At 36.8% G+C, this 24,870-nt stretch overlaps 1 protein-coding gene across 2 annotated transcripts in view; it reads right to left on the bottom strand.

Moving 5' to 3' along the window:
* Positions 1-24,870, bottom strand: part of ZFYVE9 (zinc finger FYVE-type containing 9) — a 192,798-nt gene that overhangs the window by 66,478 nt on the left and 101,450 nt on the right. Inside the window, exons 5-9 of one of the 2 annotated variants that reach the window (XM_035018557.1) lie at positions 13,665-13,764; positions 11,047-11,223; positions 9,030-9,199; positions 4,696-4,816; positions 1,131-1,253 (exon numbers count right to left, since the gene is read on the bottom strand). In XM_035018557.1, coding sequence (XP_034874448.1) covers positions 1,131-1,253; positions 4,696-4,816; positions 9,030-9,199; positions 11,047-11,223; positions 13,665-13,764 — 691 coding nt within the window. The remainder of the gene's footprint in view (positions 1-1,130; positions 1,254-4,695; positions 4,817-9,029; positions 9,200-11,046; positions 11,224-13,664; positions 13,765-24,870) is intronic. The other variant, XM_035018558.1, reaches the window with a different exon arrangement.

The raw sequence follows: 24,870 nt of genomic DNA on the forward strand, positions 1-24,870 counted from the left end.
AAGTGGCATATAGGTGTTTCTGGTGTCCGAGGTCAACTTAAAATAAGTACCCAATGGGAATTAGAAGACAGTTCTCCAGCGCTTCTCTCCAAAACTCTGCCTATTGACATTCACCCAGGATAAATGCATTTTCTATTTTCCAACACCATCCTGGAATTAAGATTCTAATTTACTGTCCTCTTACTCATTCTGATGCCCAGAAGCTAGCCCCAAGAATTAAGAAGTCTCTTCTGAATCTTAACTTATGATGTACTGAAGTTTTACTATGTGTTAGCTAACTAACCCTTCTCTCAAATAAAGGTTTGCAAATGATTAAGGTTTCTGAGATTTAAATCTAGCATGTAATGGTGAGCGCTGTGAATTGTGTAAGACTGATGAATCACAGACCTGTACCTCTGAAACAAATAAGACATTATATGTTAAAAAAAAAAAAAAGCAGGAACGGAAAAATGAAGGAGGGGAATCAGAGGTGGAGCTGAACCATGAGAGACTATGGACTCTGAGAAACAAACTGAGGGTTTTAGAGGGGAGGGGGGTGGGGGGATGGGTTAGCCTGGTGATGGGTAGTAAGGAAGGCACGTATCGAATGGAGCACTGGGTGTTATATGCAATGAATCATGGAACAAAAACTAATGATGTAATGTATGGTGACTAACATAACATAATAAAATAAAATTTAAAAAATAAATTAAAAAATAAAATGCGGAGATTCTCTAAGGAGTTGTTGAACAATTACTACCTATGTCCATTAAAAACACTGAAAAGCTTAAATCAATCAATCAATCAATCAATCAATCTAGCATGTAAATTATTTGACCCTCCTGGATAATTTGTCCACCTCCAGCTACTCTGGTGATGAGTTGTGATTTAGCACATCCATCTCAGGAAGTTTTGTTTGGCTTTCCTCCATGGAGAATTCACCTATCTCATAAGAGTTTCAGTTAGTCCCATAGTTGTCCTCTGGGATATGTTATTTTATACAAACCAATTTCTTTGGTACCCAGTTTTCAGTAAGATATGGCTCCATCCATATAAAAATGCTGTGTGTAATGAATTTGAAAGCTTTACTTATTATCTATGAGTCAGTAAAGTATCTCATTTTAATTTTAAAAAACAAATTTCTAACTTACAATTTACAATTTTAACCATTGACAACAAATTTGCATTTAAAACAAATACAAGTGGGTCAGGACCACCATCCTCTAATTGCTGCATTACTGAAATCTGTGATGGTTTCTCTTCCACAGCATAGTCTGTAAGGGAAGAAAACAATGTAAAAGATTAGTTAAAGGGACAAATCAAGAAATCTGATGGAGGAATGGGCTGATTATTCACAAGAAAGAGTTAAGCACTTGATTTACAGATAGGGTGAACACAGGTTTATACTGCTGTCTCAGTGTAATGCTAATAGTTCCCCTTTCATTCTCAAAAGTGACCCAGTCCAGTCTGGATGAGAACATGGTTATCCTATATATAGACTTCTCCACAAACTGACTTATGCCATAATCTAGAGACACCCCTTTAGCACATGCACCCCGCTGTTTGTAGCAGCATTATCAATAATAGCCAAACTATGAAAAGAGCTCAAATGTCCATCAGCTGATGAATGGATAAAGAAGAGGTGGCATATATATACAATGGAATATTAGCCATCACAAAGAAAGAAATCTTGCCATTTGCAATGACTTGAATGGAGCTAGAATGTATTATGTTAAGTGAAATAAGTCAGTCAGATAAAGACAAACACCAGACGATTTCACTTGTGTGACATTTAAGAAACAAAAAGATGAACATAGGGGAAGGAAAAAAGAGAGACAGAGGGAAGCAAACCATAAGAGACTCTTAACTTTATATATAAAGAACAAACTGAGGGTTGATGGGGAGGGGGTTGGGCTAAATGGGTGATGGCTATTAAGGATGGCACTTGTGATAAGCACTAGGTGTTGTCTGTAAGTGATGAATCACTAAATTCTACACCTGAAACCAATCTTACCATATAGGTTAACTAGAATTTAAATAAAAACTTGAAAAAGAAAAATAAAGACAGCCCTTTAACAAAAATTCTCCAACTATCATAACAAGAATGTCACATATTACATGTTCTAAGACCAACATTTAAAATAATCTATGATATACAAGAAAGTGATAATACACTACTTACCTCTGAAAGGATGTTGAGGGGTTGAGGTAGAAAAGAATCTTACTTTATATTCTTTTGTACTGTTGAGATTTTTTTTTTTTACCATTAAAAAACTAAACTTAAAAAAAATGTACCCAGAAAATAAACTAAAACTATCATAAGTGACTGGTTTCATGAGACACTTCCTCTAAGTCAAGAGTTCAGCACATATATCAATCACCAAAATCACCACTAAATCACACAACAGATTCTAAACATGGACAAGTTAACACCTGAGACCCTGCACAGAACCTTTCCCATTTAATCCCTGAAAGCACAGTATGTGATATTCAGTTATGCCATTTTGAATGATGGTAGTCTTCCCAGCTTGAGGTCAAAATCATGGATAATAACAGAAACCAAAAAATTTTATGGATTTTATGGATGTAAGGGGAAATGTCTACTCTACCAATGAAAATATTTATTAAAAAGAAAAATACTAAGTCACTTTTAAAAAGAAAATATTTGCATGAAGTTATTCCACTGAAATACAAAACTGCAAAATTCTGGGCAAGAGACAGTAATATGATTTAAGTAAGTATAAACAGTTGTTGTTTCTTAGTAGGAGAGGTTTTAATAATTAGATTTAATGAAAATGGAATCTTATTTAAACAAGAGAGTAGGCCAATTTAACTTCTTGTAAGTTAAATCTAAGACTCATGAAAATAACCAAAATTTGAACCTAAGTAGTAACTTTATTAACAAAAGAATATTTTTAGGGGATCCTAGTAAAGTAGCAAAGATTATATAATCAAAAGGATGCTTAACTTACATGAAAGTTCATAGTTGAACTATCTGAGACATGGCTGGATTTTATAGTCTGATACTTTCAGCCAACACTGCTGAGAGCTCGCAACAGACCCAGCACCATGGTAGGAGAAGACACGAGCATGAATTAAGCCTGAAGAAATGCATGGTCTAAGTGAAAGAATCAGACCTATAAAATACCTAAATTATAGTAAGAGAAGAATATAGTAAAGGTCTATAAAAATTTCTATTCAGGGCCACCTGGGTGGCTCAGTCAGTTAAGTCTCCAACTCTTGATTTTGGCTCAGGTCATGATGTGAGATTGCGCTCCATGTTGGGCTCCACGTTCAGCATGGAATCTACTCGAGCCTCTCTCCTCCCTCTCCCTCCACCTCTGCTCCTCCTCCTGCTAATGCATGCACATGTGCTCTCTTTCTCTCTCTAAAGTAAATAAAATCTTAAAAGAAAAAAACAAATTTGTATTCAAACAGAGATGATGTAAAACACTACTACAGAGCAGCATTGGTAAGGATTCAGAGAGGAGCTTTTCATTAATCTGGATTTTGAAAGGTTGAGGAGTTCTTCAAGGAGTCTACAGTATACAAGGGTAGTCTAGGCAGAGGAAAGGAAGATAAGGAAAGTATTAATTATACATCTACTTTGCCCCAGACACTGTTCTTGCTACATAGTTTCAGGTATGAAATCTGATTTAATATTCACAATGACTTTTAAGTAGGTGTAGTTACTTGAGATTAGGAAAAAGATTCAGGGAGCATAAATAACCTGCCCACTGGGTCACAGCTCAAAATAAGGGTACTAGGATTAAAACCCAGGTTTGTCCAGTTTTGCAGCCCATTCTCTCCTGACTATTCCACAGCATAAGAAAAAACATGGAAGGGTGGAAAGTGAATATTCAGAAAACAGTAAACGATCTGTAGTGTGCATGAAGTACTGGGTTATTGGCTGGAAATAAAGTTAGAAAGGTAAGTTGAGATAAAGTTATAAGGAACATTGTATGCTAAAATAATTAATTTATACTGAAGACACTGGGAATCCACTGAATGTTTCTAAGTCAGAGCAATATGATAATATCTATGTTTAAAAAGATGACTGGCAACAACATGGAAGATAAAATAAAGGAGATAAAGATTGAAGGCAAGGAGACCAGGTAGAAGACTAGGACAAAACTGTGGAAAGAGTACTGACAAACCATCTCCTAAAAATGTACTAACTAGATGCTGATCTGCATCTATCAACAACAGACTTTCACATAAAGATAAGCATTCTTTTGATTGGGTAGTCATTTTACTTCTTACCAGAACTCACTAAAAATTTTAACAATAAAATTTACGTTCAGTGCTCTCCATTTATTATATGTACATTTCAGAATGTATAATATACTGCAAAACAAAAAGTTAATGTCCTGACTGTTCAATCAGGTGGGCCAAATCCTAGAAACATAAGCAACTCTTCAGAGTATTATGTGCTTTGAAATATAAAGAAAAAACTGTCAATTAAGTACATTTATACTACAATTAAAAATATGTCCTTCGAACAAATGAAATGACCTTATAATATAAAAACATAAATATCTACTCTAAAACTATCAGTAACAGCAACAATTATTTTCATGGCACTGAGTGGTTGTTTTCTCTGTTGGAGAAGAAAAAGGTGGTTATCATTTGAATTCTCTCTCTTTCCCTTAATTAGAAGACAACATCCGGCATCCTGCAATTACTATCCCTGTTTAAATATGTAAGTCCACATACCTCCTTTCACACCAGTGGATATGAGAATGGGGGGAAGGCCATCTTCAGGAATTAGGTTCATTGCACTGCCAACAGGACTTCCAACCTGAGTTATACTCCCAGAGAACAGAGAAATATCTGTCTAGAAAAAGCAAATCAGCAAAGTGAGCTTTACAGAGAGGTCAATACTTTAGCAGAATATTGTTGAGAATATAAATGTGAATTTAAGTGAAAATGTGGAATTCATACTTTTTGAAAAATAGCATAAGTTTTTCATTAACTTGTGGTTTCCCAAAGGCCTGGGTTTATACTATGAAAATATTTCCAACTGTAGAGTTTCTCTTTTTGACATCACCAAATCATAATAATGAGGGAAGAGGCCTTGTAGCCTGGGTTAAAGCTTTCTCTACCCGGGTTTCCTCTGCCATAAAAGAAAGTATTTTTAAAAACTGCAGGGGCGCCTGGGTGGCTCAGTCGTTAAGCGTCTGCCTTAGGCTCAGGTCATGATCCCAGGGTCCTGGGATCAAGCCCCACATCGGGCTCCCTGCTCCGCGGGAAGCCTGCTTCTCCCTCTCCCACTGCCCCTGCTTGTGTTCTTCTCTCACTGTGTCTCTCTCTGTCAAATAAATAAATAAAATCTTAAAAAAAAAAAAAAAAAAAACTGCAGTGGCAACAGAAACAAAGTTTCAAAGTTATCTCAACTTCTGAAACTTTAATGCATTTGGGTCCACTTAAAGTCTCATTTACATTGCTTTTTTATGTATTTTTTTTTAAGATTTTATTTATTTATCAGAGAGAGAGCATGTGAGAGCACAAGCAGGGGGGAGTGGCAGGCCGAGGGAGAAGCAGGCTCCCTGCTGAGCAAAGAGCCAGATGCAGGACTCCATCCCAGGACCCTAGGATCATGACCTAAGTCAAAAGCAGATGCTTAACCGACTGAGCCACCCAGGGAGCCACCCAGCCACCCTTACATTGCTTTTTAAAAATAACTTTGACAGATGCCTGAGTGATTCAGTCGGTTAAGTATCCCTGACTCTTGATTTCGGGTCAGGTCATCTCAGGGTCGTGAGACTGAGCCCCTTGTCGGGCTCTGTGCTGGCATGGAGCCTGCTTAAAATTCTCTCTTACCCTCTCCCTCCTTCCCTACCCAACCCCCTCTTTCTCTTTAAAAAATAAATAATTAAAAAAATAAAAATAAAATAAAAATAACTTTGAGAATAATGGTGATGGCTGTGCAGCAATGTGAATGGACTTAATACCACTGGTTTGTACACTTAAAAATGATTAAAATGGCAGGTTCTATGTCATGTATATTTTACCACAATAAAAAAGAGGGAAAAATTAACTGATAAAATACAGAGATACAGAGACAAAAGGGAAAAATTAACTGATAAAATACAGAGATTAAAGGAGTGCCTGGGTGGCTCAGTCAGTTAAGCATCCGACTCTTGATTTCGGCTCAGGTTGTGATCTCAGGGTCCTGGGTCCAGGCCCCATGGTGGGCTCCAGGCTCAGCAGGGAGTCTACTGGAGGATTTCTCTCCCTCTCCCTCTCCCCATGCTTGCCCTCTCCCTCTCTCTCTCTCAAATAAATAAATGAATCTTTAGAAAATACAGATTAAGTCATTGTTTTCATTTACTATGCAATGAAATAAAACTATATGTTCATTTTTCTTTGCATTAATATTAAGATCACATTAACTACACGTTAACAAAGTATAATGTTGAAACACACATTTGGGGTGGAGTTAAATCCACTTAATTAACGATTTAATAGAATACCTCAAAGATCTATTAGAATAATGCTCTCCTCACTATATTCTATACAACTAAGCAAAAAAAAAAAAAAAAAACTTTAAAAAATGTTAAATGCGTTTAAAAACTCTTTTAACATGTTTAAAAATGTTTATAGCAGCTTTCTTCATAAGAGCCAAAGACTGGAAACCATCCAAATGTCCATTAACAGGAATACAAATAAATTGCCGTATATCCATACAATGGAACACTACCCAGCAATAAAAAAATAGTAACTTTTGATGCACACAGCATGGATAAATCTCATAATCATTAGTTTAAGAAGCTAGACACAAGGGGTGCCTGGGTGGCTCAGTCGTTAAGCATCTGCCTTCGGCTCAGGTCATGATCCCAGGTCCTGGGATCGAGCCCCGCATTGGGCTCCCTGCTTAGCGGGAAGCCTGCTTCTCCCTCTCTCACTCCCCCTGCTTGTGTTCCCTCTCTCGCTGTGTCTCTGTCAAATAAATAAATAATATTTAAAAAAAAGAAGCTAGACACAAAACATTATATACTATATGTTTCCATTTATATGAAATTTGAGAACAGAGGCGCCTGGGTGGCTCATTCAGTTAAGAGTCCACCTTCGGCTCAGGTCATGATCCCAGAGTGCTAGGATCGAGCCCCACCCCACATCGGTCTCTGCTCAGTGAGGAGCCTGCTTCTCGCTCTCCCTCTGCCTGCCACTCCCCCTCCTTGTGCTCTCTCTGTCAAATAAATATAATCTTAAAAAAAAAAAAAAAGAAATTTAAAAACAGTCAAAACTAAATCCCTGGTGATACAAATCAAATAATGGTTACCTTGGGGGAAAAACAGACAGGTATTGACAGAAAAAGGGCATGAGGGAACCTTCTAGAGTGATGGAAATGGTCTGTATTTTCACATTGGTTGAAACCCAGTGGTGGTTGCATGGGTGTAGCTGTAAGTTCATCAAGTGGCTTCCTAAAGATTAATGTTCCTTAAGCACTTCGCTATCTCGATTTTATACTTGAATAAAGATTAAAACTATTTAAAAAAAAATATGTCCATGTCTTATTATATTTTTGTCTATAATTTAAGACTCTATCAGTTTTTAGTGGGTTTTTGCTAAAAATTTTGCAATGTTCTTGCTAAAAATTTTGCACTGTTCTCAATACATCATGATGTAAGAGGAGTTTTGGAAAATTTTATTGACAAACCATTATTACCTGATTTGAAAGCCTAGTACAGGAAATAAAGTAATCTATTCTAACTTATTATTTAATGATGCATAAATCCATCTTTTAGTATCACAGAAAGTGGTCATCTGGCCTCTACTTGATATATATCATCTGTGAAAAGGAATTTATTTCATTCAGTGAGCACCTATTAAGTGCCATGCACTCTACTGGGCCCTAAAGATGAGAAAAATATATTCTAGTCTGGTGCTATAGAATTTGTTTTTCTACATTTTACCAGATAAGTATTAAAATAGAGTGTTGAACAATGTAAGAGACAGAAGTAAAATAACTAACTTGGTTTAGTTTTGCAAACTGAGCCGAACCTTGTTTCCTGGTAACATTCATTCACTAGAACTTCCTCTTGCATTCAAACAAAATTTATATTCTAAAAACCTATCAGGGGCACATGGCTGGCTCAGCTGGTAGAGTGTGCAACTCTTTATCTCAGGGTTGTAAGTTTGAGCCCCACGGTGGGTGCAGCGATTACTTAAAAATAAAATCTTTGGGGAGTCTGAGTGGCTCAGTTGTTAAGCGTCTGCCTTCGGCTCAGGTCATTATCTGGGGTCCTGGGATCGAGCCCCACATTGGGCTCCCCGCTCAGCGGGAAGCCTGCTTCTCCCTCTCCCACTCCCCCTGCTTGTGTTCCCTTTCTTGCTGTCTCTCTCTCTGTCAAATAAATAAATAAAATCTTTAAAAATAAGTAAATAAAATTAAATCTTTAAAAATCTTACATAGAAACCAAAAAGTAGGGGCGGCTGGGTGGCTCAGTCAGTTAAGTGACTGACTTCAGCTTAGGTCATGATCCCAGGGTCCTGGAATCGAGCCCCACGTCAGGTTCCCAGCTCAGTGGAGAGCCTGCTTCTCCCTCTGCCCCTGCCTGTGCTCTCTCCCACTCTCTCTCTCTCTCTCAAAAAAGAAAGAAACCAAAAGGTAGAACAGAAGAAATAGATGCTCTGTTGAAGATAAAGGAATAGAGGGACTCCTTAGCCATCTTTATATGGCCTGGCCCTTCCTCACCATGGCACTCCCAGGAGGCCACCGCAGAACCTGGGGAACAGTTTGAAAACCAATGTACAAAGGGGGCAGGATTCCCTCTGCACGACCTCTAACTACAGCAGTAGCCTGAGCTCACTGAGAACAACCTTCATAAGAATCTTTCTCCTAAAAAAAACCTCCAAATATAGAGCAAACAAGAACTGATTTTGCCACACTTTACATGTGACACACACACATATGCACTAAACTGTATCTGAAACTTAAAGGGTTCCACAGAAAGGTCACTCAACTTAGAAAACGGCAAGGCAGAAGCAGCACAATGCTGAGTAAACTAAGTACTCACTTTTAGTTGCTGTTTTTGTTCTCTTACCTCTGCTGGTAGAGGACTGGTAGTTACTGGCTTAACTGGGTCATGTGACACAGCCAGGGTTCCTGCTGAGGAAGTTCCATTCACTGTTAATTTGGCTGCATCAGCAACTTCTCCATTAGGCAAGATCCCATCAGCAAACCAAACTCGCCTCTGCTCTCTGGGCTGAGCCACTTGAGGAGCCAGAAAAATAAAACAGGCATCAATGTGATATTGATAGGGTTTCTAACATCAAAGAAGAGAAGGTCACCAATTCCAGAAGTATAAGGAAATCACTACTTAGCATCTTATAATTATAAATACAAGGACTGTAACAGTGTATAAAAGTGGTTATAAAATAATAAAATATGAGTTTAAATATATTCTTTACTTCTGTAACTTAGAGATTTAAAACTTTGCTTTAAAATATTAAGTACACTTATGATTACATCACATAACTCTGTTCCGTATCACTGACAGAGAAACTAAGAAAGGTGGCTTAAGTGCCTAGGAAATAAATTAATGGCAGGGAAAAAATGTCTAGCAATAAATATCCACATTTCCTAAAAGTATGAGGTTTCCACAGGAATTAAATATCTGGAAAAGTGATATGGTATTTTTAAAGGGCAAAAGATGCCCTGAAGAATGTTGAAGAATTATTTACTAATAAAGGAAGAGTTGGCACAGATATATAAGAGAATTGGGAAGCAAAGAGACCAGATCCTTGGCTGAAGTGTAGCTGAAGATGAAAAAAGACTCATCTGGCAGTGCAAAAAGTAGTTTGCAATAGGGTTAAAGCTGGAAAACTAAGTCTGATGAAATGATCTCTTTAAATCCAGTTTTGGAAATCAATTCCAAACAGCCAAAACAAAGAAAGACTAGGGAAGAACAACAAAAATGACAAATGAAGTAAATAGAATAAAGATTTTAAGAAAGCAAGCCTGAACTCATAAAAACACAAGGAGTATGACTAAGGGATGATCTGAAAAGAGGGGAAAATGGGGAAGAATATGACAATATCAGTAGAAGTCTTTGATCTTCAAAAGGGGAGGAGGGCTACTTAGCAAGGGGAAGGGAATATTACTAGACAAAAAGACATAAAATTACTGAAAGAAGATTGATTTTAATTATCAAGGGAAACTTCTTGACAAGATCATTTTAAGGAAATACATAACTGTTGTTTTTACTACTGATAATCTCCTGAACTTACAAAGTGCCTTTCATCTGACAATATCATAATCTTAAAGATATAATAAATTAAAATAAGTTGAGCCTATAATTTCCTACCTATCATGTGATATAATCAGAATTAAAGTTCTGGATTTTATAAAGGTCTATGTACCTAACAATATTTTCATATTTTTATATGGATAGATTAAAAATGAAAAGAGAAAATGGCAATGTGTTTCCAAAAAGCAATATTAGAATGGGCTGGTCCAAAGAAAGAATTCTTCATTTTCATAAAGTCCTACAAAGAACATTAAGGTAGGTGTGAGGCTAGGATTTTACAGACCAACCTCAAATCCTGTATCTTTTTTTTTTTAACATAAGATCATTTGTTTTATTTTATTTTTTTTTTAAGATTTTATTTATTCATTTGACAGAGACAGCGAGAGAGGGAACACAAGCAGGGGGAATGGGAGAGGGAGAAGCAGGCTTCCCACAGAGCAGGGAGCCCGATGCGGGGCTCAATCCCAGGACCCTGGGATCATGACCCGTGCCGAAGGCGGACGTCTAACGACTGAGCCACCCAGGTGCCCTCTTTTTTCAAGTATAAGCAGTGTAATCACTCCATTCTTAAGTTGGACAGGGTATTAGCATATTTTTAGAGGTGCCTCCAAAATATCAGGCAACACAGTATTATTCTTTATTTGCCCAGAAATAGTCTTGACACATTTCTCACCTTGTTCCTTCCACTTTAATAACCACCCAAAGGGACTTATCTACAGTGTTTTAAAGACTCGTGCTGTAAAATCACATCAGCACTTTTTCAGAGGAACTTGGTGAGGAAAAAGAGAGAGAAGAGCACATGATCCCCTACCTTCTGCTCCAGGGTGCTTTAAAACTCCCACAGGTACCATCACAGTGGGAGGTGGAGAGCTCAGGGCTCCTGAGGCCTGAGCTTGCTGCAAGGGAGGGATAGTAGAACAGTATTCAGCAGGATTGTTAGGGTTAGGGCTCTGGCTTGAGGCACTCATCATGTTCTCCCAGGCTTGAGCTAAAGCAAATACAGACAATCAATGTGAATGGATTGCAAAATATGGACATTAAGACCTCCACAATATTGGATAAATAATGTAGCTCCTCCTCATTAACACTTATAGTATGTCTCTCTTCCAGCTAGTGAAAGTATTTAAGGAGATAGGTGATTTTAATCAATAAAGGAGACCATTTAGTTAGGTAAACTATTCGGAAGCAAAAATAAGAATTAGGTGATACTTCTGATACAGACTGATAGCAGATCAGTCTGAGGTTAATGACTAGGCTCCTGGCTCCTTTAAGAGACCATACATTCCCTTAAGAGGGAGTGAAACATCAAACTTACTAAGGATTTACAACTGGGGTAGCATTTAGACAAGGGGGGGGCAGGTTTAATATTTGATGCGTTTTATAAAGTTCTATCGAAAATCAAAACTGGGGACTAAAATAGCATAACTCCATCGTATGATATTTTTGGTTTCATTTATAGACTTCTATGTTCTTCTTAGTTGAGATAAAATCTCACTGGAAAAATTCTGAAGCCTAAAGCTCAAGAGAACACATCTCAACATTTCTGTGAATTCTGCTTTTGTGTAATCATTACCTTGTGTAAGAGTATCCAGCAAAAACAACCATTTCACATCTTTGGTGTGTCTCAAAAGCAGAGGACCCATTTGAACATGAAAATGTGCCAATGTCATTTAAGTGCCATCAACCAATATGAATGATCGCAAATATGTTAAGATTCTGTATACTCTATAATTTTACTAACTAAATACTGACATACCAACTATTGTTTTTAAAGTAAACTGGATGAAAGATGCTACAGAAATGAAAGATATCAAATGTTATCTTCTAGGTTCAGGTAATACCACATGCCCAGGAATGGACACCATCCAATTTTTTTAAGCATCTTTTAAAAACTCTCATTCAACATCAAAGAATGATCCATAAGATTATGAACATTTATTGCCTCCAAACTTCAGGACAAGGCTAAAAACAATAGCTATGTTCCTTTGAAAGCACTGGCAGAAAGAGGGAAGGAAGAGAAAAGGTGAAAGGGAGAAAGGGATAGGGAACACTGAAAAGCATCAAATTAAATATTCAGAAAAAGACTTCGCTAAGCCATGCGAAAGGAAAGACACTGGAAAAACCAGAAAAGGTAGATTACTTTAGGATCCCCTGGTAAGGGTATCCTTGGCTTAATAAAAATAAGTATTCCATATGAATCCTCTGCCATTTCCTTCATCTTTAGCTATGCCAAGTTAAAAAAAAAAAAAAAAAAAAAAAAAGAAGCTATCAACTTGAAAGACCTCATCAAATAAAAGAGGTACTGGGTACTATAAATAAGTATCGTGCTCTTTTTTGTGGATATGTGTCCGAAAATGAAAGCAGGAACAAAAATCATCAATTGAGCAAATGAGTGAAATAACTACCATCTAAAAATTGACCCTAAGAGAGAATGAATTAATATTTGATCAAAATTGCAAGAATTCAGAAATGGGAGGAAATTGGGTGGATCACAGGAGATCAGAACACATCAGATTAACTGACATGCAGGAGGTTAATAAGCCAGCAACAGGAAAACATCACTATGAGCAACGCAGACAGACAGAGCAGGAGGGGTCTTAAGCAGATAGGTTCCGGCCTCCAGGATGCACATGACCCTGGCACAGGCAGCAGCAGTATCCAAGTTGAACATTTTATTAGTAATTCTTCTGGCAACTGTGCAAAGATGTACTCAAAGAGAAAATACTACAGCCTGATCAATTTCATTTTATCTCTTTACAAAAATACTGTTTTAAAATTTTTAACTAAAATTCCCTTGGATTCATTTCTAGTCCCATAAAAGATGAACACTGGACAAGCTATATTTACCTTCTCCTGGCCATATTCTTTTACCATATAACTAAATTCAAAACGAATATCCTTATAACAATCTAAGTAGTATTAAGGAGATAACTGATAGAAAAATGCACTTCTCTATTTGATCTTAGATATTAAAATATTTATTTTTAACAAGATAAATGAAACAAGGTGTTAATGAGAATATATTTTAAGTTATTAAGGTACTCCCTAGAGATAGCTTCCCTTGAAAGGAAAACCTCAGCCCAATTTTAATATTTCATCATCTGAGTAGTCAACAGCCTCCCACCCCCAGCCCACTTCAGTCATGTCACAGCAACATTAAAGCCACACAGCACCAGATTGCCACGAGAACCTCCATTCTTCCTGGAAAACTTACCTGATGTTAGCATTCATTCATTAAGTTAGGCATAGGAATTCTGAAATTCTACAATATTTTCAAAACATGGAAATTTAGCTCAATATTTTCAGTTAAAGTTGTGCCTTTTGAGAAGGTGAGCAACTTATAGAGAAAGGCAGGAAAAAACAGTAGCCTTTTCATAGGAATTCTCTTGTTTTGTCTCAACTGCGAATTCAAACTGTTTTAATACTTACCATTCATTAGCACTGAATGGCAGATTACACATACTCTAGCTTCCTTTCTATCCATGTATAACAGTTTACATTTCAGGCTACAGCAGGAAGCACAGAAAACCTGTAGGAAAAAGAACATACTAAATTTATTTAGAATCACAATACAAAGGGAGCAAACCAATACCAACCAACACTAACTGACAGGAAACCATATTACTACAACACTGAAAACTTCAAAGGAAAATACAATTGAGGAAGCTGGGCACAAGACCCAATTCAAAAGCAAGAGCAAGATGACCAGCCTATCAGCAATAAGAAAAGTCAAAGTGTTGGCTGAAAACAAAAATCTTAACCAAGATCACATAACAAATACACAGGAGGGGGAAAAAAAATGAGCTGCCCTTAGGCGAAATTCCTATACACAGTACCACATAACATGGGCATTTAAAGATAGTTACATCTGTTTGGAAAGGCAAAATAGCAGGGTGAAATAAGCAAGCACTGAGAATTCCAGGTTTTATTTATTTATTTATTTTTAATTTTTAATTTATTCATTTGAGACACAGAGATACAGAGAGAGAGAGAGAGCATGAGCAGTGGGAGAGGCAGAGGGAGAGGGAGAAGTAGGCTCCCCGCTGAGCCAGGAGCCCGATATGGGGCTCAATCCCAGGACCCTGGGATCATGACCTGAGCCGAAGGCAGACGCTTAACCATCTGAGCCACCCAGGCGCCCCATGAGAATTCCAGGTTTTAGCTTCTGGTTTTTACTCATCTTATGTGTGGAATAAAAATCATAATAATCATTTTCACTGGTTTGCTATGAAAGACAGGAAAGATCAAAGTATACAACTCAATCCTAAAATAAGCACAGGCCTAGCTATAGAAAATCAGAGCAGGCAACCAAAAATTCACCAGGCCAATTTCCAGCACCTTATTTCCACTTTCCAGGGTTGGTTCCTGATAATCCTACTTTCTTCTCCCTTTCACATCAGGTAATAAGGATCTCCTTGGCTCCCTGTTAAGATTTATTTTCTTGAGAAGTCATTAGTCACTTATCACAGAGAGCCCCATACAGGCAGAAGGCTGTTGCCAGTATGGTAAATTCTACCAGTCCAGTCTTTATGGTCAAGAATTATCTACCTGACAAAGATGAATCAAGAGATGAGGTCATATTAAAGACAAAGAGAGACCATCTCCTTTCCTACCAGGTAAAATTAATCTATCTAGTTACCATGATTACCAATTTACAGTTTTCAGAGGCTTTATATTCTCTAACTCTGCAGTGTAGGGGGAACAGGAAATACATTATCCTTTTTTCTATCAGAAGAAACTGAGTTTGGATGGTTAAATGACTTCTCCAAGTTCACAGCAAACTATGAATAGAAGCTTTTTACACATACTACCTCATTTAACTTCGATGAAGTTACTCATTTACAATTAACAGAGTTAAACAAATGTTAAGTAAAATCCTTCAGTCGTACAGCTAGTAGGTTACGTAAGTCTGCAAAGGCTCTATTCTTAACCACTATGTAATACTGCTTCATACTAATTCATATATGGCATTTAATTTTAATTTGAGACCTGACTTTTCCTTTCCCTCACCATGACTATATCTAGTCAGTCGCCAAGTCCTGTTGGTTCTTCCTCTTAAATGGATCTCCCCAAATACCATCTCTTCCTCTCCATCATTAATGCCGCTGCCTTTATTTAGGCTTCTATTATTCGAGGCCAAGAAGATAATCATAATCAGTTATCTGTCCTCCTAATTTTCAGATATGTCTTTCTAATTCATCTTTCACACAAACAATAAATGAATTTTCTAAACAGTGAATCTAATCATGTTAATCTTGAAATCTTTCAATAACCTTTCTAATCAAGACATAAAACCAAGAAGCCATCACTCACTCATTCATGTTACAAATGTCTGAGCCCCAACTATGTGCTGGGCAGTAGGATATCCTACCAGATGTAGCAGTGAACAAAATAGGTATGACTCTTGCCTTCATGAAATTCATAGTCTACAGAGGTTATAATCTGAAATTTAATAATCACACAAGTGAATATAAAATTACTTGCTTCAAAAGAAGTACAGGATAAAATAAGATGTAATCTAGGCCTCACCTTTACTGGCAGGGTCAAGGAAAGTTTTATGTAGGAAATGAGAGAGATAAAATATGAGGTAATAGTTTTTTATGCATAAAATGGTAACAAGGAGAGAGACAATAATAAGCAGAGGAAACAGTGAGTGCACAGGTCCCATTAGGGAAAGAAAGCATGGCTCCATTAAGGAACTAAAAATAGTTAATGTGGCTAGAGGCCCTTAGGTTAAGGGAGGCACTGAATAAAGATAAGGCCAGACAAGACAAATAACCATATGATTTCACTCATGTGTGGAATCTAAGAAACAAAACAAATGAACAAAGAAACAAAGAGACAAACAAAAAAACAGACTTAAATACAGACAACTGGTGGTTGCCAGAGGGGTGGTAAGTGGGGGGATGGGTGAAATAGATAAAGGGGATTAAGAGGCACAAACTTCTAGTTATAAGTCACAGAGATGAAAAGTAGAGCACAGGGGATACAGTCATTAAGAGTAATGTATAGAATCGTTCAATCATTATGTTGTACAGAAGAAAATCTAACACTGTATATTAACTACACTTCAATTAAAAAAAAAAATGGCAAACCAAGCAAAGGTTCTATAGGTTGTATTAATAATTTTGTTTTTTAACAGAGCAACGGGAAATCACTTAAATATTTTAATCAAAGAGAAAAATATGATCAGACCTGCATGGCTACAGTATAGAGAAAAAAGAATGGATTTAGGATTATTCAACATACAGAACTCAATCAATGCAATACACATTAAAAGAATGAAAGAAAAAAAACCCATATAATCATCTCAAAGCAGAAAAAATTTGACAAAATGCAACACCCTTTCATAATAAAAACAGTCAAAAAACTAGAAATATAAGGAAACTACCAACATAATAAAAGCCATATACAAAAAATCCGTAGCAATGACCATACTCAGTGGTGAAAAAATGAAAGCTTTTCCTTTAAGTTCAGAAATGAGGCAAGGATGTCTGCTTTCACCTCCTCTACTCAACACTGGTACTGCAATTTCTAGCCAAAGTAATTAGGCAAGAAAAATAAATAAAAGGCATCCAAATTGGAAAGAAAGTAGTAAAATTATCTGTTTGCAGATGATAAGAACTTATATACAGAAAACCCTAAATATTCCACATAAAAAAGCTATTAAAACTTATAAATGAATTCAGTGAAGTTGAAGGATACAAAGTCAACACACAAATATCAGTTGCATTTCTATACACTAAAAATGAACAATCTGAAAAGGAAATTACAAAACAATTCCACTTATAGTAACATCCAAAAAGAATAAAATAGACTAGATATTTGTGTTATGTATAATGAACAAAGGGCTAAGATCCATAACATATAAAAAGCTTCAATGAACTAATAAGAAAAATACAAATACCTCTAAAGAAGATAAGCAAGAACTCACACAGGTAAATTTACAGAAAAATAAATAAAATGACTAAAGATATACTAAGTATCACATGTGACAAAATAAAAATTAAAAGAATGAGATACTCTTTTTCTATTGTACAAAGATTTTTAAAAAACTGGTATTATCCAATGGTGGTGAGGGTACAGAGAAAAGAGGAACTTTCTCTCATATCCTCCTAGTGGTAGTATAAATTGGTGGATTAACTTACCAATATCTTTAAAATTTTTAAATGTTCATTCCCTTTGACTTAGCACATGTAATTTTTAAAAATTTTATTTATTTTTTATTTTCATTTTAGAGGGGGGAGGGGCAAAGGGAGAGAGAGAATCTCAAGCAGGCTCCATGCCCAGCGCAGAGCCCAATGCGGGGCTCAATCTCATATCCCTGCGATCATGACCTGAGCCGAAATCAAGAGTCAAACGCTTAATCGACTGAGCCACACAGGTCCCCCTAGCACATGCAATTTGAAAGATTTATCGTACAAAAAAAAAAAAAAAAAAAATTCAAATGTGTGATGAAATGTATATAAGAATTAGCTCTGTACACTGTGTAATAGTCAAAAGTTGTAAACAACAAAAATGTTCATCAGTAGAGGTATGGTTAATTAAACTGCAGTATAACCATTAAATGGAATGCTGTTAGCCTGTAAAAAGAATGAGATAGTTCGGGGCGCCTGGATGGCTCAGTCATTAAGCGTCTGCTTTCGGCCCAGGACCCTGGGATCGAGCCCCACATCGGGCTCCCTGCTCAGCTGGAAGTCTGCCTCTCCCTCTCCCACTCCCCCTGCTTGTGTTCCCTCTCTCGCTGTGTCTCTCTCAAATAAATAAAATCTTAAAAAAAAAAAAAAAAAGATAGTTCTATATATAGTTACTCATATGGAAAAGTAAAGTAAAATAATCAAGTTGGAGGATAAGAATTGGACAGAAATAGGGTTTTCCCCCCCTTTTTACTTTACATAATTTTTTTTGGTGTTGGACTGGGATATTTTAATTTTGAGTAGAACCTTTTCTGTATTCTAAGAGGAAAACAGAATTAAAAGGATTAGTTGGGTGTTATAGGTTAAATCGTCTCTCCCCCAAATACATATATTGAAGTCTTAACCCTCAATATTTCAGAATGTGACTCATTTGGAAACAGGGTCTTTACAGACGGAATCAAGTTAAAATGAGGTCATTAAGGCGGGCTCCTAATCCAGTAGAACCAGTGACCTTATAAAAGGGGAAATACAGACACAATATGCGGAGAATACCATGTGAACATAAAGATGGCCACCTACAAGCCAAGGAGAAAGATGTGGAATAGATCCTTCCCTCACAAACCTCAGAAGGAACCAACCCTGTCACCACCTCAGTCTCAGACTTCTAACCTCTGCAATTGTGACACAATAAATTTCTATTATTTAAGCCACCAGTTGGTGGTACTTTAAAGACTTTATTTTTATTTTTTTATTTTAAATTTTTTAAATTAACATATAATGTATCATTTGTTTCAGAGGTACAGGTCTGTGATTCATCAGTCAAGATTTTATTTATTTATTTGAGAGTGCGAGAGAGCAAGTGCGAGTAGGGGGAGGAGCAGAGGGAGAGGGACAAGCAGACTCTGTGCTGAGCCTGTAGCCTGACTTGGGGTGATCTCACCACCCTGAGATCATGACCTGAGCTGAAATCAAGAGTCGGGGCCCAACTGACCAAGCCACCCAGGTGCTCCTAGTGGTACTTTATTATGACAGTCCTAGCAAACTAATACAGTTGGGAACTTTCCAAAGTAAAGAACTTGCTTTGGGTAAAAAGATCCTCAAGTAAGAATGAAAAAAAAAATCCCAAAACAAAGATATCCTTTTGTAAAAGCAAGCTAGGGGGCAGCATTATGCAGTTAAACAGAAGGACCTAAGACTACCCATCCTTCCCAATATTCAATGAGCCTAACAATAGTGTCTCCAAGGAAATTAGAGCAGGAAAGTTAGTAGAAAAGTGGATGACTTACCAAGAAACTACCTACAATGGCAAGAAAATGGGAGTCAGGCAAAGGGATGCATTATCACCCATGCCAGAGAACTACATGGGATCAAATATAACATACACCACAAAACTACCACAGGACAGTGCCTATGACTGACACAGAGGTGTACCACAACATAAAATAGAAGATTGACCTGGAAATGCTGGCTCTCATTCTCAAAAAGACAAATACTATCATGTAATAAGCTCCTCAGGTTATTAGAATTAGTACCATGGAATAGATAGGCAGAATCTAAGAGATTTGAACCAACTGAGAACAGGTTAATAATCTTGGATTTAAAATTACGGGATAATACTAAAGTTGCCTGATAAGACCAAGATGAAGTTGTTTGCCATGAATCAGGTTAGTTAGTGTTTCTCAACAAGGGTATTCTTGGCATTTAGGTCAGCCAATTCTTCACTGCACAGCACTGTCCCGCTTAACACAGGACGTTTAACAGCCCAGATCCCAAATTACTAAACACCGGTAGTAGCCCCAGTCATCGTGACAAACAAAAATATCCCACCTCACATTGCAAACGTCATCTAAGTACCTTCCCCAGTTCTCTGAGCTAGAGAGTCAAAAAGTCAGCTCTAGAAATACAGAATTACATATTTGCACACTTATTATACTACCAAAATATCATGCCATATACTTTTATTATCACAACTAACACAATCTACTGCAATCTATTACATTTATTTAACTTATTCTCCATTTTCCCAAGCTAGGATGTAAACTTCATGAAGTAAAGAACTAAAGTATTTTTTTTTTTAAGACTTAATTTATTTATTTGACAGAGAGAGACACAGCAAGAGAGGGAACACAAGCAGGGGGAGTGGGAGAGGGAGAAGCAGGCTACCCACGGAGCAGGGAGCCCGACGCGGGGCTCGATTCCAGGACCCTGGGATCATGACCTGAGCCGAAGGCAGATGCTTAACGACTGAGCCACCCAGGTGCCCCAAGAACTAAAGTATTTTAATACTGATATTACAGGGGCACCTGGGTGGCTCAGTCGTTGGGTGTCTGCCTTCAGCTCAGGTCATGATCCCAGTGTCCTGAGATCGAGCCCCACGTTGGGCTCCCTGCTCTGCGAGAAGCCTGCTTCTCCCTCTCCCACTCCCCCTGCTTGTGTTCCCTCTCTTGCTGTGTCTCTGTCAAATAAATAAATAAAATCTTTTTTTAAAAAAAATTAAAAAAAAAAATACTGATATCACAGTGCCTGAAATAAAATAGGTACTTAACAAATGTTTACTGCTTCCTTGATTACTGAAGTTATTGCACACATGAATATGAGTGGAGAAACAAACATTAATGGGGACTTATCTGGGAAGGGCTATATCATAGACACATTTGTCTTTGTAAAGAGACAAATTATGATGATTTATAATACATATGCTATTCAATGTTTCAGCTAAGTACTGGTTAAAATCTTTCATTTGTGTATTTTTTTTTTTTTTTACTGAGGTTCGTTCCTTTATTTTGTTGTTTACATATATTAAGGTTTATTCTTTGTAATGTAGAGTTTAATGTTTTTTTAAATTGAGGTATAGCTGCCACACATTATATTAGTTTCAGGTGTACAACATAATGACTCAGTATTTGTATATATTGCAAAATGATCACCACAATAAAGTCTAGTTAACATATGCCATCATACATAGTTACAGAATTTTTCTTGTTATGACAACTTTTAGGATTCACTCTCTTAGCAAACTTTAAATATGCAATACAGTATTATTAACTATAGTTGCTATGTGTACATTACATCCTCATGACTTACTCATTTTATAACTGCAAGTCAGTACCTTTTGACTCCCTTCACCCATTTTGCCATTTTACCCCATCTCTAACCTTATTACCTCCCTGTCTCTATGAGCTTAGGGTTTGGGGGTTTTGATTTTTTGTTTTATTTTTAGATTCCACATATAAGAGAGATCGTAAGGTATTTGTTTATCTCTGACCATCTGTATGTTTACATGTAAATTTCCTTAATGTGGCATTTCTGGATTTCAATCTCAACTTTATCATTCACTGGCCAAATAACTTTATGGGAATAATTTAAACTCTGCAAGCCCGTTTTTCCTCATATGTAAAAATTAAATGTTAATATTCTCCTTGTAAGGCTTTTATGAGGATTAAATGAGATAATATATGGAAAATGTAGTACATAGTAGGGACTGAGTGAATGATGGTGCCTTTATTTCCCTTTTCTTTCCTTTCAAAACTTCCCACTCACGGCTTTCCACATAACAAATCCTACTACCAAATTTATAAACAAGTTTTATACTCAGGTACGATGTGTGCCTATTAATGCCCCCTTACAGTGTGCATAACACTTAGTCCTTGAAAATTCAAATCATCAAATGTTCACTTATTTCTTCCCAACTTAGAAAGTGGAAAAAGTGATATCCCAGGTCTTAAAAAAGGACTGTAATTATGACAAAAAATAATTGCCTTGCAAGAACAAAAAACAGGAAACTTGCTTGTAAATGACCAATATCCAGCTATTCACAAAGACCAGTGACAATAACAACTTGTAAGAACTCTTAAGTGCAAAAATGCCTGGCTTACTAGCAAATACCAAAACCAATGTAGTAAGAGCCAAAGCAGTTCTGATTCCAACTCTTCCTCTATCCAAACACCTGTTCCAACTTGACTGTTATTAACTGAAAATAAAAATAATAGTCATTTTAAGAGTAAACCACAGGAAGGGCTAAAAAAGGTGTCTAATTCAACCTTGCAATTTTATTTCCAATCCAAGTTATACAGACAGATACAATACCAGAATTACAAGAAAACAAATTCGACATAAAACCTTAAACTTGTTTGAGGTTACCAGACTCATTTCCTCTAAGATGCTATAAATTAATTTTTATGTCCTGTTATTATTTTTTAAATAACACACATTGTGTTTTAAGTTTTATGTGTAGGTTAAAAAGTGGTAATTTGTAAAAGGCAAACAATCAAAACATGTCTTTTTTTTTTTTAATATTTTATTTATTTATTTATTTGACAGAGAGAGAGACAGCGAGAGGGAACACAAGCAGAGGGAGTGGGAGAGGGAGAGGGAGAAGCAGGCTTCCCGCTGAGCAGAGAGCCCGATGCGGGGCTCGATCCCAGGACCCTGGGATCATGACCTGAGCCAAAGGCAGACATTTAATGACTGAGCCACCCAGGCGCCCCACATGTCCCTTTTTTTTTAAAGCCATATTCTGGCCATTCTGCATTTTTAAAACTTTTTATTACAGAAATTTTCAATCATATAAAAATACACATAACAGCATAAAAAACCCCTAAGTGCCCAGTGCCCAGATGAAACAATTATTAAAGCAAATCCTCACCTACTTCTCCCTCATTTAATCATTTTGAAATAAATCTCATATCATTTCATCTTTAAATATTTCAATATATGTCTCTGAAACACAGGGACTATTTTAATATAACAGTACCATATCTGAAAATTAAGCTTTCCTAAAATTAACCATTTCTTAATAACAAATATCTGAACAATGTTAACATTTTTAATAGACTTTTTTTTTTAATAGATTCCCTTTTTTAGAGCAGTTTTGGGTTCACAACAAATGAAGCAGATATTATAGGGCATTCCATATACCCCTCCCAACACATGCCTAGTCTCTGCCATTATCAACATCACTCATTCTAGTTTCCTAAGGTGGAAGTTTAGATGACTGACTTTAGATCTTTCTTTTCTAATTTATACATTTAATGTTGCATTATTATTGTATGTTTTTAAATTTTATTTAGCTTTTTAATGTTATGCTTGAAGCAGAAATCAAAGAGGGCCATATACTATGATTAGTAAATGTCTCAAGTCTCTTTTATTATATAGGTTCTCCTTCAACAATATTTTATGAAAGAACTGAGTCATTTGTCCTGTACTTTCCCACAATATGGATTTCATTGATTGCCTTTTTGTGGTGATGTTTTTTAATGCATTTCTCTATTTTAATGCATATCTCTATAAATTGATAGATCTAGAAATTAATCAGATTCAAATATGCTTTTTCTGGGAAGACTATTTCATAGATCCTGAAATTTTTTTTTTTTAAGATTTTATTTACCTATTTGATGGAGTGGGAGAGGGAGAAGCAGGCTTCCTGCTGAGCAGGGAGCCCAACGTGCAGCCTGATCCCAGGACTCGTGACCTGAACCGAAGGCAGACCCCTAACCACTGAGCCACCCAGGCACCCCCATCCTGAATTATTTTTAATCAAATCAATACTAAGAACCACTATTAAGAATTAAAAACAGGGGTGCCTGGGTGGCTCAGTCGTTAAGTGTCTGCCTTCGGCTCAGGTCATGGTCCCAGGGTCCTGGGATCGAGCCCCACATCGGGCTCCCTGCTCTGCGGGAAGCCTGCTTCTCCCTCTCCTACTCCCCCTGCTTGTGTTCCCTCTCTCGCTGTGTCTCTGTCAAACAAATAAATCTTTAAAAAAAAAAAAAGGGTGCCTGGGTGGCTCAGTCGTTAAGCATCTGCCTTCGGCTCAAGTCATGATCCCAGGGTCCCGGGATAGAGCCCCACATCAGGCTCCCTGCTCCCCCTGCTTGTGTTCCCTCTCTCGCTGTGTCTCTCTCTGTCAAATAAATATATAGAATCTTAAAAAAATTTTAAAAATTAAAAAAAAATTAAAAACAAAAGAGAACAATTACCCAGAATTCCACCAATTAAAATGACTTGTTTTGAATTTTACGTATTTGCTTTATATATACATGTTCTTATGCCCAAGAATAACTTTTATTATTATAAACAAAGCATAACTATAGTTTGCATTTTATTTTATTCATATGTCATCAGACATTTTCCATACTGCCTTATCATAATTATTTTTAATGGTCAAATCAAATGTATGTATATTTACATTATCCAATTTTGGACAGAAATTGTTTCAAATGTACTTGCTATTTAAAGTAATACTAGGGGCGCCTGGGTGGCTCAGTTGGTTAAGTGTCCAACTGTTGATCTCAAACTCAGGTCTTGATCTCAGAGTTGTGACGTCAAGCCCCATGCTGGCTAGCATGGAGCCTGCTTACAAAAAAAAAAAAAAAGAAAGAAAGAAGCCCTTTGAGCTTAATAAATTAATTAAATAAAGTGACACTAAAATGAACATCTTTTTGTCTTACAGTTCTTGTTCTTTAGGAATTATTTTCCCCAAAAGGAATTATTAGCTCCAAGAATTGATACATATGGCATTTTATTTTTTTAAATTATTTATTTATTAGAGAGAGAGCACGAGAAGGGGGAGGGTCAGAGGGAGAAGCTGAGCAGGGAGCCTGATGTGGAACTCGATCCCGGGACTCCAGGATCATGACGTGAGCCGAAGGTAGTCGCTTAACCAGCTGAGCCACCCAAGCGCACCACATGTGGTATTTTAAATGTATAAACATGCTGATTTCAACTTAACATCACCTACATTGAGTATTATCAACATTTTCTATTTTTCCCTGTATAAGCATGAAATTTTCATTTCTACCTCTTAATAACTAATAAATTTAAATATTTCTCTACTGTCTACTAACCCACTTAAACCTCTTTTGCCCACTTATATATTGAAAATGTGGTGTTGGTTTTTTTTTTAAAGATTTTATTTATTTATTTGACAGAGAGAGACACAGCGAGAGAGGGAACACAAGCAGGGGAAGTGGGAGAGGGAGAAGCAGGCTTCCCACCGAGCA

Source organism: Mirounga leonina, unplaced genomic scaffold, assembly GCF_011800145.1.
Source record: "Mirounga leonina isolate KUSES-001 unplaced genomic scaffold, KU_Mleo_1.0 Mir_173, whole genome shotgun sequence".
In the NCBI taxonomy this organism is placed as follows: domain Eukaryota; kingdom Metazoa; phylum Chordata; class Mammalia; order Carnivora; family Phocidae; genus Mirounga; species Mirounga leonina.